Source organism: Doryrhamphus excisus, linkage group LG21 (genome assembly GCF_037039965.1).
Source record: "Doryrhamphus excisus strain RoL-2023G ecotype Guam linkage group LG21, RoL_Dexc_Guam_v1.1, whole genome shotgun sequence".
NCBI lineage: Eukaryota > Metazoa > Chordata > Actinopteri > Syngnathiformes > Syngnathidae > Doryrhamphus > Doryrhamphus excisus.
The window spans coordinates 11,657,474-11,668,970 of NC_136377.1; the positions used below are offsets into that span (position 1 = coordinate 11,657,474).

The 11,497-nt window shown below is 40.2% G+C and overlaps 2 protein-coding genes across 2 annotated transcripts; both read right to left on the minus strand.

Annotated features, from left to right (window-relative positions):
• Window positions 1–395: 395 nt before the first annotated feature.
• On the minus strand, window positions 396–1,788 carry LOC131138747 (diamine acetyltransferase 1-like). Its single transcript, XM_058087956.2, has 6 exons — window positions 1,566–1,788; window positions 1,443–1,494; window positions 1,286–1,369; window positions 1,113–1,214; window positions 985–1,025; window positions 396–890 (listed from the first exon to the last, which is right to left on the minus strand). Exons 1-6 carry the CDS (start codon window positions 1,629–1,631, stop codon window positions 723–725), a joined length of 513 nt encoding a protein of 170 aa, XP_057943939.1. The 5' UTR covers window positions 1,632–1,788; the 3' UTR covers window positions 396–722.
• A 3,115-nt stretch (window positions 1,789–4,903) lies between these two features.
• prdx4 (peroxiredoxin 4) lies at window positions 4,904–11,066 on the minus strand. The gene is made up of 7 exons (XM_058087479.2): window positions 10,764–11,066; window positions 9,326–9,443; window positions 9,137–9,253; window positions 7,325–7,447; window positions 7,089–7,219; window positions 6,988–7,022; window positions 4,904–4,996 (listed from the first exon to the last, which is right to left on the minus strand). The coding sequence occupies exons 1-7, from the start codon at window positions 10,966–10,968 to the stop codon at window positions 4,946–4,948; spliced, it is 780 nt and encodes a 259-aa protein (XP_057943462.1). The 5' UTR covers window positions 10,969–11,066; the 3' UTR covers window positions 4,904–4,945.
• Window positions 11,067–11,497: the final 431 nt, after the last annotated feature.

An 11,497-nucleotide genomic window follows, 5' to 3' on the forward strand; every position in this document is an offset into this window, starting at 1 on the left:
GACTAAAACAGGCCATCAAGCCAGGCGAGCCTTCGTGTGTGTGGGGCTTCTTTTAATATGCTTAAACTATGGGGAGGGTGAAACTAGTCTGGGGCAAAAGACTATTAAAAAGTCACACAATGGTCCCAGATGAGGCACTAAAGCACGTAAAACACAAATACACAATAACTCAATAAACACGTGGACTACTTTCAGTTGTGTTTAGGTCAAGTAAACTATGAAAACTAGGCTAATGTAAATGAATACATTTAATTCAAATGGTCCATTTTAATAATCATGCATTATGCACCAATTAAATATACCACTAATTGACCGCTAATTGTATATTTTTTACCCATATTTTGTGTGGTTAAAGGATCTACTGTATTATTGCAGCATTTGTAATCCAATACAAATAACATTTCAAAACAGTCTTTATTGGAAGGAATGGCAACCCCCCCTCACTTGTGATCAATATATGAATTAATACATACTGGAGTGGTAAATAAAAACATTGTTTTCCTGTCATATAAAAAGAAGAAAAAAATCCAATACAAATCTTTTTCCAATATAACATCACTCAAGATTCATGCAGTCAGAAGTTGAATCAGTTGAATTTGCATTTTACACTTCATGTTAGATTTACAGGACATTGAGCATGGTTTTGTACTGTATACTACAGGGTATATCCGTACCATGCAGGATGCACTTATACATTTCTATGTAATAATAAGGTAAACTTCTCAATCGTTGCTCATTTTCAACAGCTCCTCCTTGTCAATAGCAAAAAGGCGCCACCCCTCTTCGGAGGACAGGTCAGCAGCCCCCCTTCTTTTGTAGAATTCAATAGACTTTGTGTTGTTTTCTGCCACGATGAAGTGCATGCTGCTGCAGCGAGTCCTCACTGCCGTCTGCGGCAAGAAGCGCACGCACACACACACACATACGGTAAGAAACACAAAGTCCAACTGAGGAATTGAATGCACTTGTAAACGTGTACTCTACCTCACTTAAGACCTTTAGGATCTCTGAGCCAATACCAAACCCTAGTAAAAGATCAAGAAGTAATCATGTCTGTCAATGTGATATCAACAAGTTCTGCAAATGAGTAACACATGTACAATAATCTTTACCCCGAAACTGTGGCATGACAAAAAAGTCTTCTAAGTACAGTAGCTTTCCAATCCAAGGGTCATAGGTGAAGTAGTACATGGCAAAGGCAATTACAGTGTATCCTACAGTGGATGAAAAAGTCAAATTAGATATTTTACATACCAATCTGATTGAATGAGGCAATGGTTTTTACCTTCAGGTGTTTGCTTTTCTTTTGGGACTTCAGCAACCAAGCAGTGGTAGAACGGATGCTCTCCGAAGCCGTCCTCAAGTAATTCTACAAGCGACAAGTTGATTTTTAGATTGTAATTCTATACATTCACTGGCAAGAAAACATTCACACACGTCACCTTTCTCTGTCAGGATGACCTGCTCCCCCATCTCTTCAAAATTGGCAAGTTCCTAGAGAGCAAAAAGAATCAAATAAAAAATCTTTATTATTATCCCACCACCAGTTTGTGTTATGAGCTTACCTTTATGAGTCGCAAGATATCGCACACGTCATTTGGTTGGGCCTTCCGTAATATAAAATTGGCCATTTTCTTTTTTTCCCTTTTTTGCCTTTTCTCACTATCCCTCTAAATGTGAATAAAAGCAGAATTTGTTTCTTCATCCGCTCCTCAGGAGTTGACCCCCCCGGTGATGAATAAGGACATGCAGCATACACAGAAGTGTTTAGATTGTGCTTGCTTCTCATACTTTCATCTTCTTTAAGTAGGCCTGGAGGTGCAAAAACAGGGCTCCGTATATGGGCAGAGAGTCAGGTACTTCCTGTTGTGGAAGAGTCTCTTATCTTTAGAGCCATGACTTCACATCACCTAAATGTCCTTAAACGTTAAACATTAACCAGACATGGAAAAATTCCAGTAGTTAACTTGAGTGTGTAAGTATTTGCCATACAAGTAGTGGTGTATACTTACTGTAAAGCAGGGGTCCCCAAACTTTTTCCTGTGAGGGCCACATAACTTTTCCCTGCTCTGATGGGGAGCCGGGGTCAGTTTGTAGCAGAAAATGTAACGATTGCATGGGTGTCTAAACATAAACATTTATTGTTTTCCAGAAAGCCACACAAAACCAAATATTAATAACCATTTCCGGGATCTTCACGGAAAAAATAAGTCGGAAATAAATAATAACACTATTAATAAAATAGTAAATATTAATAAAATATTTAAAAAATATTAAATATTAAAATATTAATAAACTATTGGCACGGCGGTCTAGTGGTTAGCGCACAGACCTCACAGCTAGGAGGACCAGGGTTCATTTCCCACCCTCGGCCATCTCTGTGTGGAGTTTGCATGTTCTCCCCGTGCATGCGTGGGTTTTCTCCGGGTACTCCGGTTTCCTCCCACATTCCAAAAACATGCTAGGTTAATTGGCGACTCCAAATTGTCCATAGGTATGAATGGGAGTGTGAATGGTTGTTTGACTATATGTGCCCTGTGATTGGCTGGCGACCAGTCCAGGGTGTACCCCGCCTCTCGCCCGAAGACAGTTGGGATAGGCTCCAGCACCCCCCGCGACCCTCGTGAGGAAAAGCGGTAGAAAATGAATGAATTAAAATAATACTATTTGTGAAATAAATAATAACCAAATACTCTCTTTGGGGACTTCAAAGAAAAAACAAAGTCAGGAAATATTTAACAACACAATTATGAAATAAATATCATACTATAAATAGCTATCATACCTGTCTTTGTGACGGGATTCATAGTGTCGGCGCAGATTGTATTCTTTAAATACGGCCACCGTCTCTTGACAGATGAGACAAACCGCTTTTTCTTTGCATTGAACAAAAAAATAATCGTTTGTCCACTGCAGGTTAAATACCCTGCATTCTGAATCAATTTTTCTCTTACCTAATCTTTTCGCCATTGTTCTGCTCTATTTGACGGGGTGAGTCAAGGATTTTTTTTTCTGGGAGGGGTATTTATCTGGTGTTGCTCAGGGGGCCGGACCAAAGGTGGAGGCGGGCCGGATTCGGCCCGCGGGCCGTAGTTTGGGGACCCCTGCTGTAAAGTCAAGTATATTGGTGTAGTGGTGTCAGCGTTAGTCTTTAGAATCAATCTGTAAATTGGGCCAGCAAATATTGGGAACAAATTCTCAAATGATTAAGACACTTATTTACTTGAAGATAATTTACTTGAATTATAATGTACAGAAATGTACAGTACTTTTATTTGAACCACCTTGTGCTACAAAGCACAAAACACTTTTAGCTCATGTACACTGGGGGTGCTTTCTCCGAGTACTCTGGTTTCCTCCCACATTCCAATAATATGTTAGATTAATTGGCGACTCCAAATTGTCCATCGGTATGAATGTGAGTGTGAATGGTTGTTTGTCTATATGTGCTCTGTGATTGGCTGGCGACCAGTCCAGGGTGTACCCCGTCTCTCGCCCAAAGACAGCTGGGATAGGCTCCAGCATACCCCAAGGCTGAATGTTGATAGTAATAATTCTCTGTCTTATGAATACACACACAGTGGCACCTCGGTTTTCATCAATAATTTGTTCCAAAACCAAAACATATGAAAACAAAGGCAATTTTTCTCACAGGAAATAATGAAAATTTCTATTACAGTAATCCCGGTTAATTGGTTCCAGACTCTACCATGATAAGGGAATTTTTGCAAAATAGGATTATTATTTTTTTTTATAATCGAAATATTTTTGTAGTTTAACATTAGAAACCTGTTTACAACCTTGTAAATACAGTTTTAAACATGCTTCGAGTCATTTAGACATGAAATAACACCTTTTTGGTCACCTTGTTGGTGTTATTTTTGGTTTGTTGTCCGTGTGATACAGCTGGCTGAAGTACAAAGTGTACAAAGTATCCTCGGGGATAAGAAAGTTTACCTTGACTTTTACACTCCTATTATTACCCATGTAGTAGAAATAATGACATACCAGACATAACATAAGCCTAGTTTACACTTGCACACATTTTTATCCCCACATTGATACGCCATTCTGAATTTGGAAAGAATAATGGCACACATAATTTTTGTCAACTTGCTGCAACATGAACACACCACAACCAATGTGCAAACAGCGCGTATGAAATCGCGTCTCATTCACAAGGGTCAACTTTTCCACAGCCTCTAGGAACAAGTAGAAGGGGAATTCTTTGGGTCTTCCTTGTAAAGTTCTGTTAATATCTCGTTGTTAATAACTTATGGTTGATTCAGGCTTCCCATGCATCTTAGACAGATGGCATTCAATATTGTTTTTCCACCTTTTTTTTTTTTTTTAATTTTCCTTGGCCCCATGCCAGGTTATTTCGCAGTCGCACTTAATAGAAAATGCATGGACAATGAGTCAGCAACACACAGGGGATTTTGTTTGGGCACTGGATTCCGCGGAATGATATAATAAGACGGAAAATAGACTACCTTGTTACATGCAATATTGTATGAAATGAATGAGACAGGGCTGTACAGCGGACGAGTGGTTAGCGCCTTGGGTCTCCTAGCTCACAGCGAGTTTTCTCCGGGTACTCCGGTTTCCTCCCACATTCCAAAAACATGCTAGGTTAATTGGTGACTCCAAATTGTCCATAGGTATGAATGTGAGTGTGAATGGTTGTTTGTCTATATGTGCCCTGTGATTGGCTGGCGACCAGTCCAGGGAGTACCCCGCCTATCACCCGAAGACAGCTGGGATAGGCTCCAGCACCCCAGACAGAGGCAAAGTTTTCCCAAAAATTTGTATGCATTTGGTCACCCTGGGCTCCTGGCAATGTTTGCCAGTTCTGACACTGGAATAAATGAATATTAGAAAAAAGGTTGACAAGAGGAGAGCGTATTATGAAAACACAATTTATTTGAATTTTCATTTTGTTCCATCAGTTCAGTTTATCAAAATACTTCAGCTTGCCTGAAGGATCGGGAATGATCTGTGGAAAAGATAGAACACAGTTCTATGTCAAATAATTCACGTTTAAGATTACTTTTGATGCAAAAAGTATATAAAAATTCCTACAAAACTTTGTGGCTGATTTCTAGGCATAGGGATGGGCACATGTCACATTTTAAGCAATACAGTAACAATCCCCAGTACTGGTATTTCACAGTACACATTTTTGGTATGTGTTCATGTTCATTTTCATTGACCATCTTGAATTAATTTCTTTTCTTTTCTTTTAACAACTGAAGATGATTAATAGAAAATTGGGTTTGGGATCCATCGGAGGCAAATACATTTAAAATAAATGAGTTAAAATGGTGGTTGTTCTTTTAGGGGGCTGAATTTTTTCTCGATTAAGGTTACTCATTAAGAACTAAATCAGAAGTGCAGATTGACTCTGGTTTCCAAGATACAGTATTGGGTCTAAATTGGAAATGTATGCAAAATAAGACAAAAATCAGAATGTAAAGTGTGTCTCCAAGCAACTAGTTCTATCTGGCAGCCTGTCTCAACACATTCATTCATTCATGACATAAAATGTTTTTTTATTTGTAGAAATATCTCTTGGAAGAGAAAACTTCTTCAACGGTAGCAGAAATTGGGTTTTGGATCAGAGTCAGATAATTATAAGCAGCTGGTGGCAAACCTCAAGTCATGCAATACCATTGGCTGCAAAATGTCACTAAAGATACACTTTTTGCATTCCCATCTAGAGTTCTTGCCATTAAATTATGGAGAAGTAAGTGATGAGCATGAGGAACGATTCCACCAGGACACTGCAGCTATGGAGAAAAGATATCAGGGAAAGCGGAATCCATCTATGCTTGCTGACTACTATTGGAATGTTTGGAACATTCAAATGGAACATTTTCGGTACCCATCCCTATCTAGGAAGGTATTATATTTTTTGTAAATGTGTTTCTTGCAGTACAGTAAAGTCTCGTTATATCGATATCGGTTATATTGAAGTACTGTTTATTACGATACTATTTTCATTTCCCGGCAAATTTCTAGTCTTTTATGATATAATTAGTTCCGTTAGTACGATACCCGGTTATTATGATAATCCGGTTACTAGGATGCCCTTTTCATCTCCCGCCAGCCAATTTGGTCTGCTTATATCGATACAAAAGCAGCTTAAATCAATCTTTGCTTAAGGATTTCAATACCAAAAAAGAACACGGCGAACGGCTGCTTCCAGTCAACTTTATTTTTCACACTTCCACCACCAGAGCGCAGCACACACACCGATTCCCGCACTTCCTGGTTCACAGGTCATGCTCAACCCACCCCACATAGCTGGCCAAACACATGCCTGCAACAGAAGAACCAACTGACATAGCATACACACCTATTCCAACGAAGACACAAGCGTACAAATACATGTATTTAATTGTGTTGTATTCAGATATCTTTTTATCGCTTGCAATAATCACTGTTTTTCATATGTACATGCTGGCGTTCGCAGTTGGTTCTTCTGTTGCAGGCATGTGTTTGGCCAGCTATGTGGGGCGGGTTGAGCATGACCTGTGAACCAGGAAGTGCGGGAATCGGCGTGTGTGCTGTGCTCTGGTGGTGGAAGTGTGAAAAATAAAGTTGACTGGAAGCAGCCGTTCGCCGTGTTCTTTTTTGGTATTGAAATCCTTAAGCAAAGATTGATTTAAGCTGCTCGACATTGTTCTATACTATAGAACAATGTTGAGTGCATTATTGCCCACTTTTAATGCAGTTCGGCGCAGGATCGGATATATCGACAGTCCGGTTATATTGATATTTTTTCCGACTCCCAACAATATCGATATAACAAGACTTTACTGTATAACGAATTAGAGCGGGTTTGTCCACCGTAGTGGTAATGGAGTCAGTCTGTGATTAATAATATTGCAAACATTCACATGAACAAACTGTGTGTTTTATTGATGTTGACTGATGAAATGATGATTAGTTGGTGGCAAACGATCGGTCATGTATTGTACTCACTGTGTCGCTGCCTGGCTTCCATCCTGCTGGACACACTGAAAGAGTCAAATTCCAGTTAAAGCGTAAAGAATAATCCTCTTATCAAGATGAGCTCATCGTACCTTCTCCGTGTTTGTCCGTGTACTGAAACGCTTGAACGAGCCGCAGTGTCTCGTCTACGGATCGTCCAACTGGAAGATCGTTCATGGTGATCTGCCTTAGGGTGCCTTTGTCATCAATGATGAAGAGTCCCCTGAAACCCAATCAAAAGTGAATTATGTACATTTAACGTGAATGAAGGAGGACAGGTAGAAACAGCTAAACCACTTTGGCCTGGTTCATCTCCGGCTTTGTGTACCTCAGCGTGTGGCCCTGATCCTCCAGGTAGACCCCATAGTCTTTGGAAATCTGGTGAGTGAGGTCAGACAAGAGAGGGATTTTCATTTGTCCCAGTCCTCCCTGCTTCCTGGGTGTATTGATCCTGATGAAGCAAAGGCATTGGCACAATCAAAGTCGATATATTATACGTTTATTGCAGTTAACTGGTTCCAAACCTGACCAGGATAGATTAATTTCCAGTTGGATTCAATATTTGTAAACAAAATATTGTCATACTTGGTCATAAAAAGCTTTTGTTTAGTCTTTGTAAATGTAAATGTAAAACGTTTAACATTCTTAGGGGGGGGGATTTAGACATGAAATAACACCCCTATAGTTTACACTCCTACACTATCACTGCAGGGACATAAAAGACGGCCACCACTCGGGCTGCTGACTCTGCAGTGTTGAGGTAATATAATCTATGGAATGCAACCTATATTACTGACACAGAGTAAGCAGAATACTATATAAGATTATAGATAATAATAGCCAGTAGTCAACCATGATTCAGTGATCATTAATTAATAAATTTTTTTAAAACCATGTTAGAGATAGGGACGACTGTAGTATTCTATATCAGTCTTTAGGTGCCAGTAATTGGATTAACATTATTTCTTATGGGAGAAATTGATATATTAATATCATATATTAATATATATAATAATTAATATGATCTCAGAGAAGAACTAAATTTGAAACACTTACAGTAAAGTCTCGTTATATCGATATTCTCGGGAGTCGGAAAAAATACCGATATAACCGGACTATCCATATATCCGATCCTGCGCCGAACTGCATTAAAAGTGGGCGGATCTTTGATATGGCATGTAATTTTCTCCTTGAGTTCATGGATTGCGTATCTAGCATGCTTTTGTACTACAATAAATTTTGTACTACAGTAAATAAAAATAAACTTACGCTGTAGTGATTACCGGTTACCGGGACATTATTCACCCCGGAACTATCGATAGGGAAGGTGTTGCCACCCGGAGGGGTAGGCGCGAGGGACGGGTGTTTTCCGCTGTGTGTGCTGCACTCTGGTGGTGGAAGAGTGAAAAATAAAGTTGACTGGAAGCAGCCGTTCGCCGTGTTCTTTTTTGGTATTGAAATCCTTAAGCAAAGATTGATTTAAGCTGCTTTTGTATCGATATAAGCAGACCAAATTGGCTGGCGGGAGATGAAAAGGGCATCGTAGTAACCGGATTATCATAATAACCGTGTATCGTACTAACGGAGCTAATTATATCATAAAAGACTAGAAATTTGCCGGGAAATGAAAATAGTATCATAATAAGTAGTAATTCGTTTGAACCGATATCGATATAACGAGACTTTACTGTATATCACTATATTGACACTTACTATGGTACCCATTATGTCATTGTATGGTCATATCACCTTGTACTTCGGTACGAGGTGCATTATTAAAAAAAACAAAAACCATAATACCAAACTGTATTATGGAAAGCAGGAAGTGAACAAATGTAACAGTTACTGATTGTAAAAGTACCAGTACCAGAGAGGTAGGATTTAATAAGCTTTGCTTCTTCCTACTCCTTTTGGACATGTGGAACTGTGAACTGATTATGTGATGCACTCAATTGTAATCTGATGCATGTTCAAATGAAATAAAACCATTACCATTACCATGGTTCTATTTTACTTCATTAAATTGTGCCCTCTGCGAGTTGCTGCCATGAGGTGAAATCTATTATCCCCCATTGTTTCCAGATGGAGAAACCATACACAATGTACAAAATGCAGAGTAATCAAAAACATGTCAGGTTACCAGGCCAGGTGAGTGAACTGGGAATCCACCGAGCAGGCAACCACCTCTGTGTTGATGGCCTGAAACTCATGCACACGGTCGCTGAAGGCTATGATCTCAGTTGGGCAGACAAACGTGCTGGGAAAAAGAAGATGCCATTAAAGTGTCAATCACATCCATGAAGTTGTTTCCATGTCTGAGCTCACTCACAAGTCCAGAGGATAGAAGAAAAAGACCAGATATTTTCCTCTGTAGTCTGACAGCTTCAGTTCCTTGAATTCACCATTGATGACTGCGGTTCCTTCCCAGTGTGGGGCAGGCTTTGAAACTGGAAAAGAAAACAGACACTATACAGTAAAGTCTCGTTATATCGATATCGGTTAAAACGAATTACTACTTATTACGATACTATTTTCATTTCCCGGCAAATTTCTAGTCTTTTATGATATAATTAGCTCCGTTAGTACGATACACGGTTATTATGATAATCCGGTTACTACGATGCCCTTTTCATCTCCCGCCAGCCAATTTGGTCTGCTTATATCGATACAAAAGCAGCTTAAATCAATCTTTGCTTAAGGATTTCAATACCAAAAAGAACACGGCGAACGGCTGCTTCCAGTCAACTTTATTTTTCACACTTCCACCACCAGAGTGCAGCACACACAGCGGAAAACACCCGTCCCTCGCGCCTACCCCTCCGAGTGGCAACACCTAGTTCCGGGGTGAATTATGTTCCGGGGTGAATTATGTTCCGGGGTGAATTATGTTCCGGGGTGAATTATGTCCCGGTAACCGGTAATCACTACAGCGTAAGTTTATTTTTATTTACTGTAGTACAAAATTTATTGCAGTACAAAAGCATGCTAGATACGCAATCCATGAACTCAAGGAGAAAATTACATGCCATATCAAAGATCCGCCCACTTTTAATGCAGTTCGGCGCAGGATCGGATATATGGATAGTCCGGTTATATCGGTATTTTTTTCGACTCCCGAGAATATCGATATAACGAGACTTTACTGTATTTAGATCTTAAGTACTGTTAGAAATGCAACTGGGGTGTGTGTTTGGAAAATATTTGGAGTAGCAAACAAACTACTAAAATAACATAACACCCCACGGTCACCTTCACACTCATATTACCCAATATAGAAGACATAAGCCATTTTAAGAGCTAAATAAGACATAATATAGACTTGCAGTGACTGTTGTCTTGTCAATATAACATTACTGACACCAAGTGACCAGTGTTGAATACTACATGTAAAACATGTACTACAGTGGAACCGCAATTAGCGTGCATCTCGGTTAGTGGGTTTATTTATCTGTTTTAATTTTGCCTCGGTTTACGTGCAAACAAGTGGTTTCCTTATGTCGCTGTTTCGTCCAACCCGTTGTGCTACTTTGCAGGCTTAGTAGGGGCGGGGGGAGGAACTTAACCTGTGCAAATCTAACAATGACGTGTATTACAAAATGTACATTACATTTGAAAGCTACACCCGCGCAGTGTATGGTAGAAGAAACACGCTTCTATTGTCCTTACAGCAACACGGTGGTTTGGAAAGTACCTTTAGATGCTCCAGTGCAAAGTAAATTGACATGCATCATTAAGAATAAATAGCATTTTGCTACGTTAGTACTCACTTTTGGCCTTGCTGAGGTGCAGGGAATGATCAGAGACGGGCACACGGGAAGCCTCCCCAGGATAGACGTGTCCTCCTGCGTAGTTGTGACACTGAGAGTTCTTCAGCTGGGCGCCTTCTTCTGCAGACGTGAGCGTCAAGACGAGCAGCAGAGCTGCACAGAATATTTCCTTCTGTGGGCTGGGGTGGACTGACACCTCCATCATGTCGTTCAAAGAGCACACGTCGGCACTGGTGAGCGTGGGAAGGAAAGCCCCAAAATTCAGACGTTCGTGTTGTTCTTCTTCTTGAGGTGTTGAAACGGCTTTTGTGCGCCTGATATATCGCATTACTGCCACCTTCTGGAGCTAATTATGTCCATTCACCCATCCGTTTTCTGTACCGCTTATCCTCATTAGGCTCTCGGGGGTAGGCTGGAGCCTATCCTAGCTGACTTCGGGTGAACGGTGGGGGCTAATTATGTTATGATGGACAATTAGGAATGAATGAACACATGCCCACAGGATCGCTTCTTTAAATACACATTCCTGATTAAAAGTGGAAAAATTGAAAGAATGAGTGGTTCTAAGTGGCATCTGTGTGGAGTTAGCACAGGGGTGGGCAAACTTTTTGACTCGCGGGCCGCATTGATATGACAAAATTTACGGGGGGGGGGGGGGGGGCAGACTATATATTTTACACGTAACAGTCCACCTGGTATTATTGTATCTGTAAAATTGTCATGCAATCTGCTAT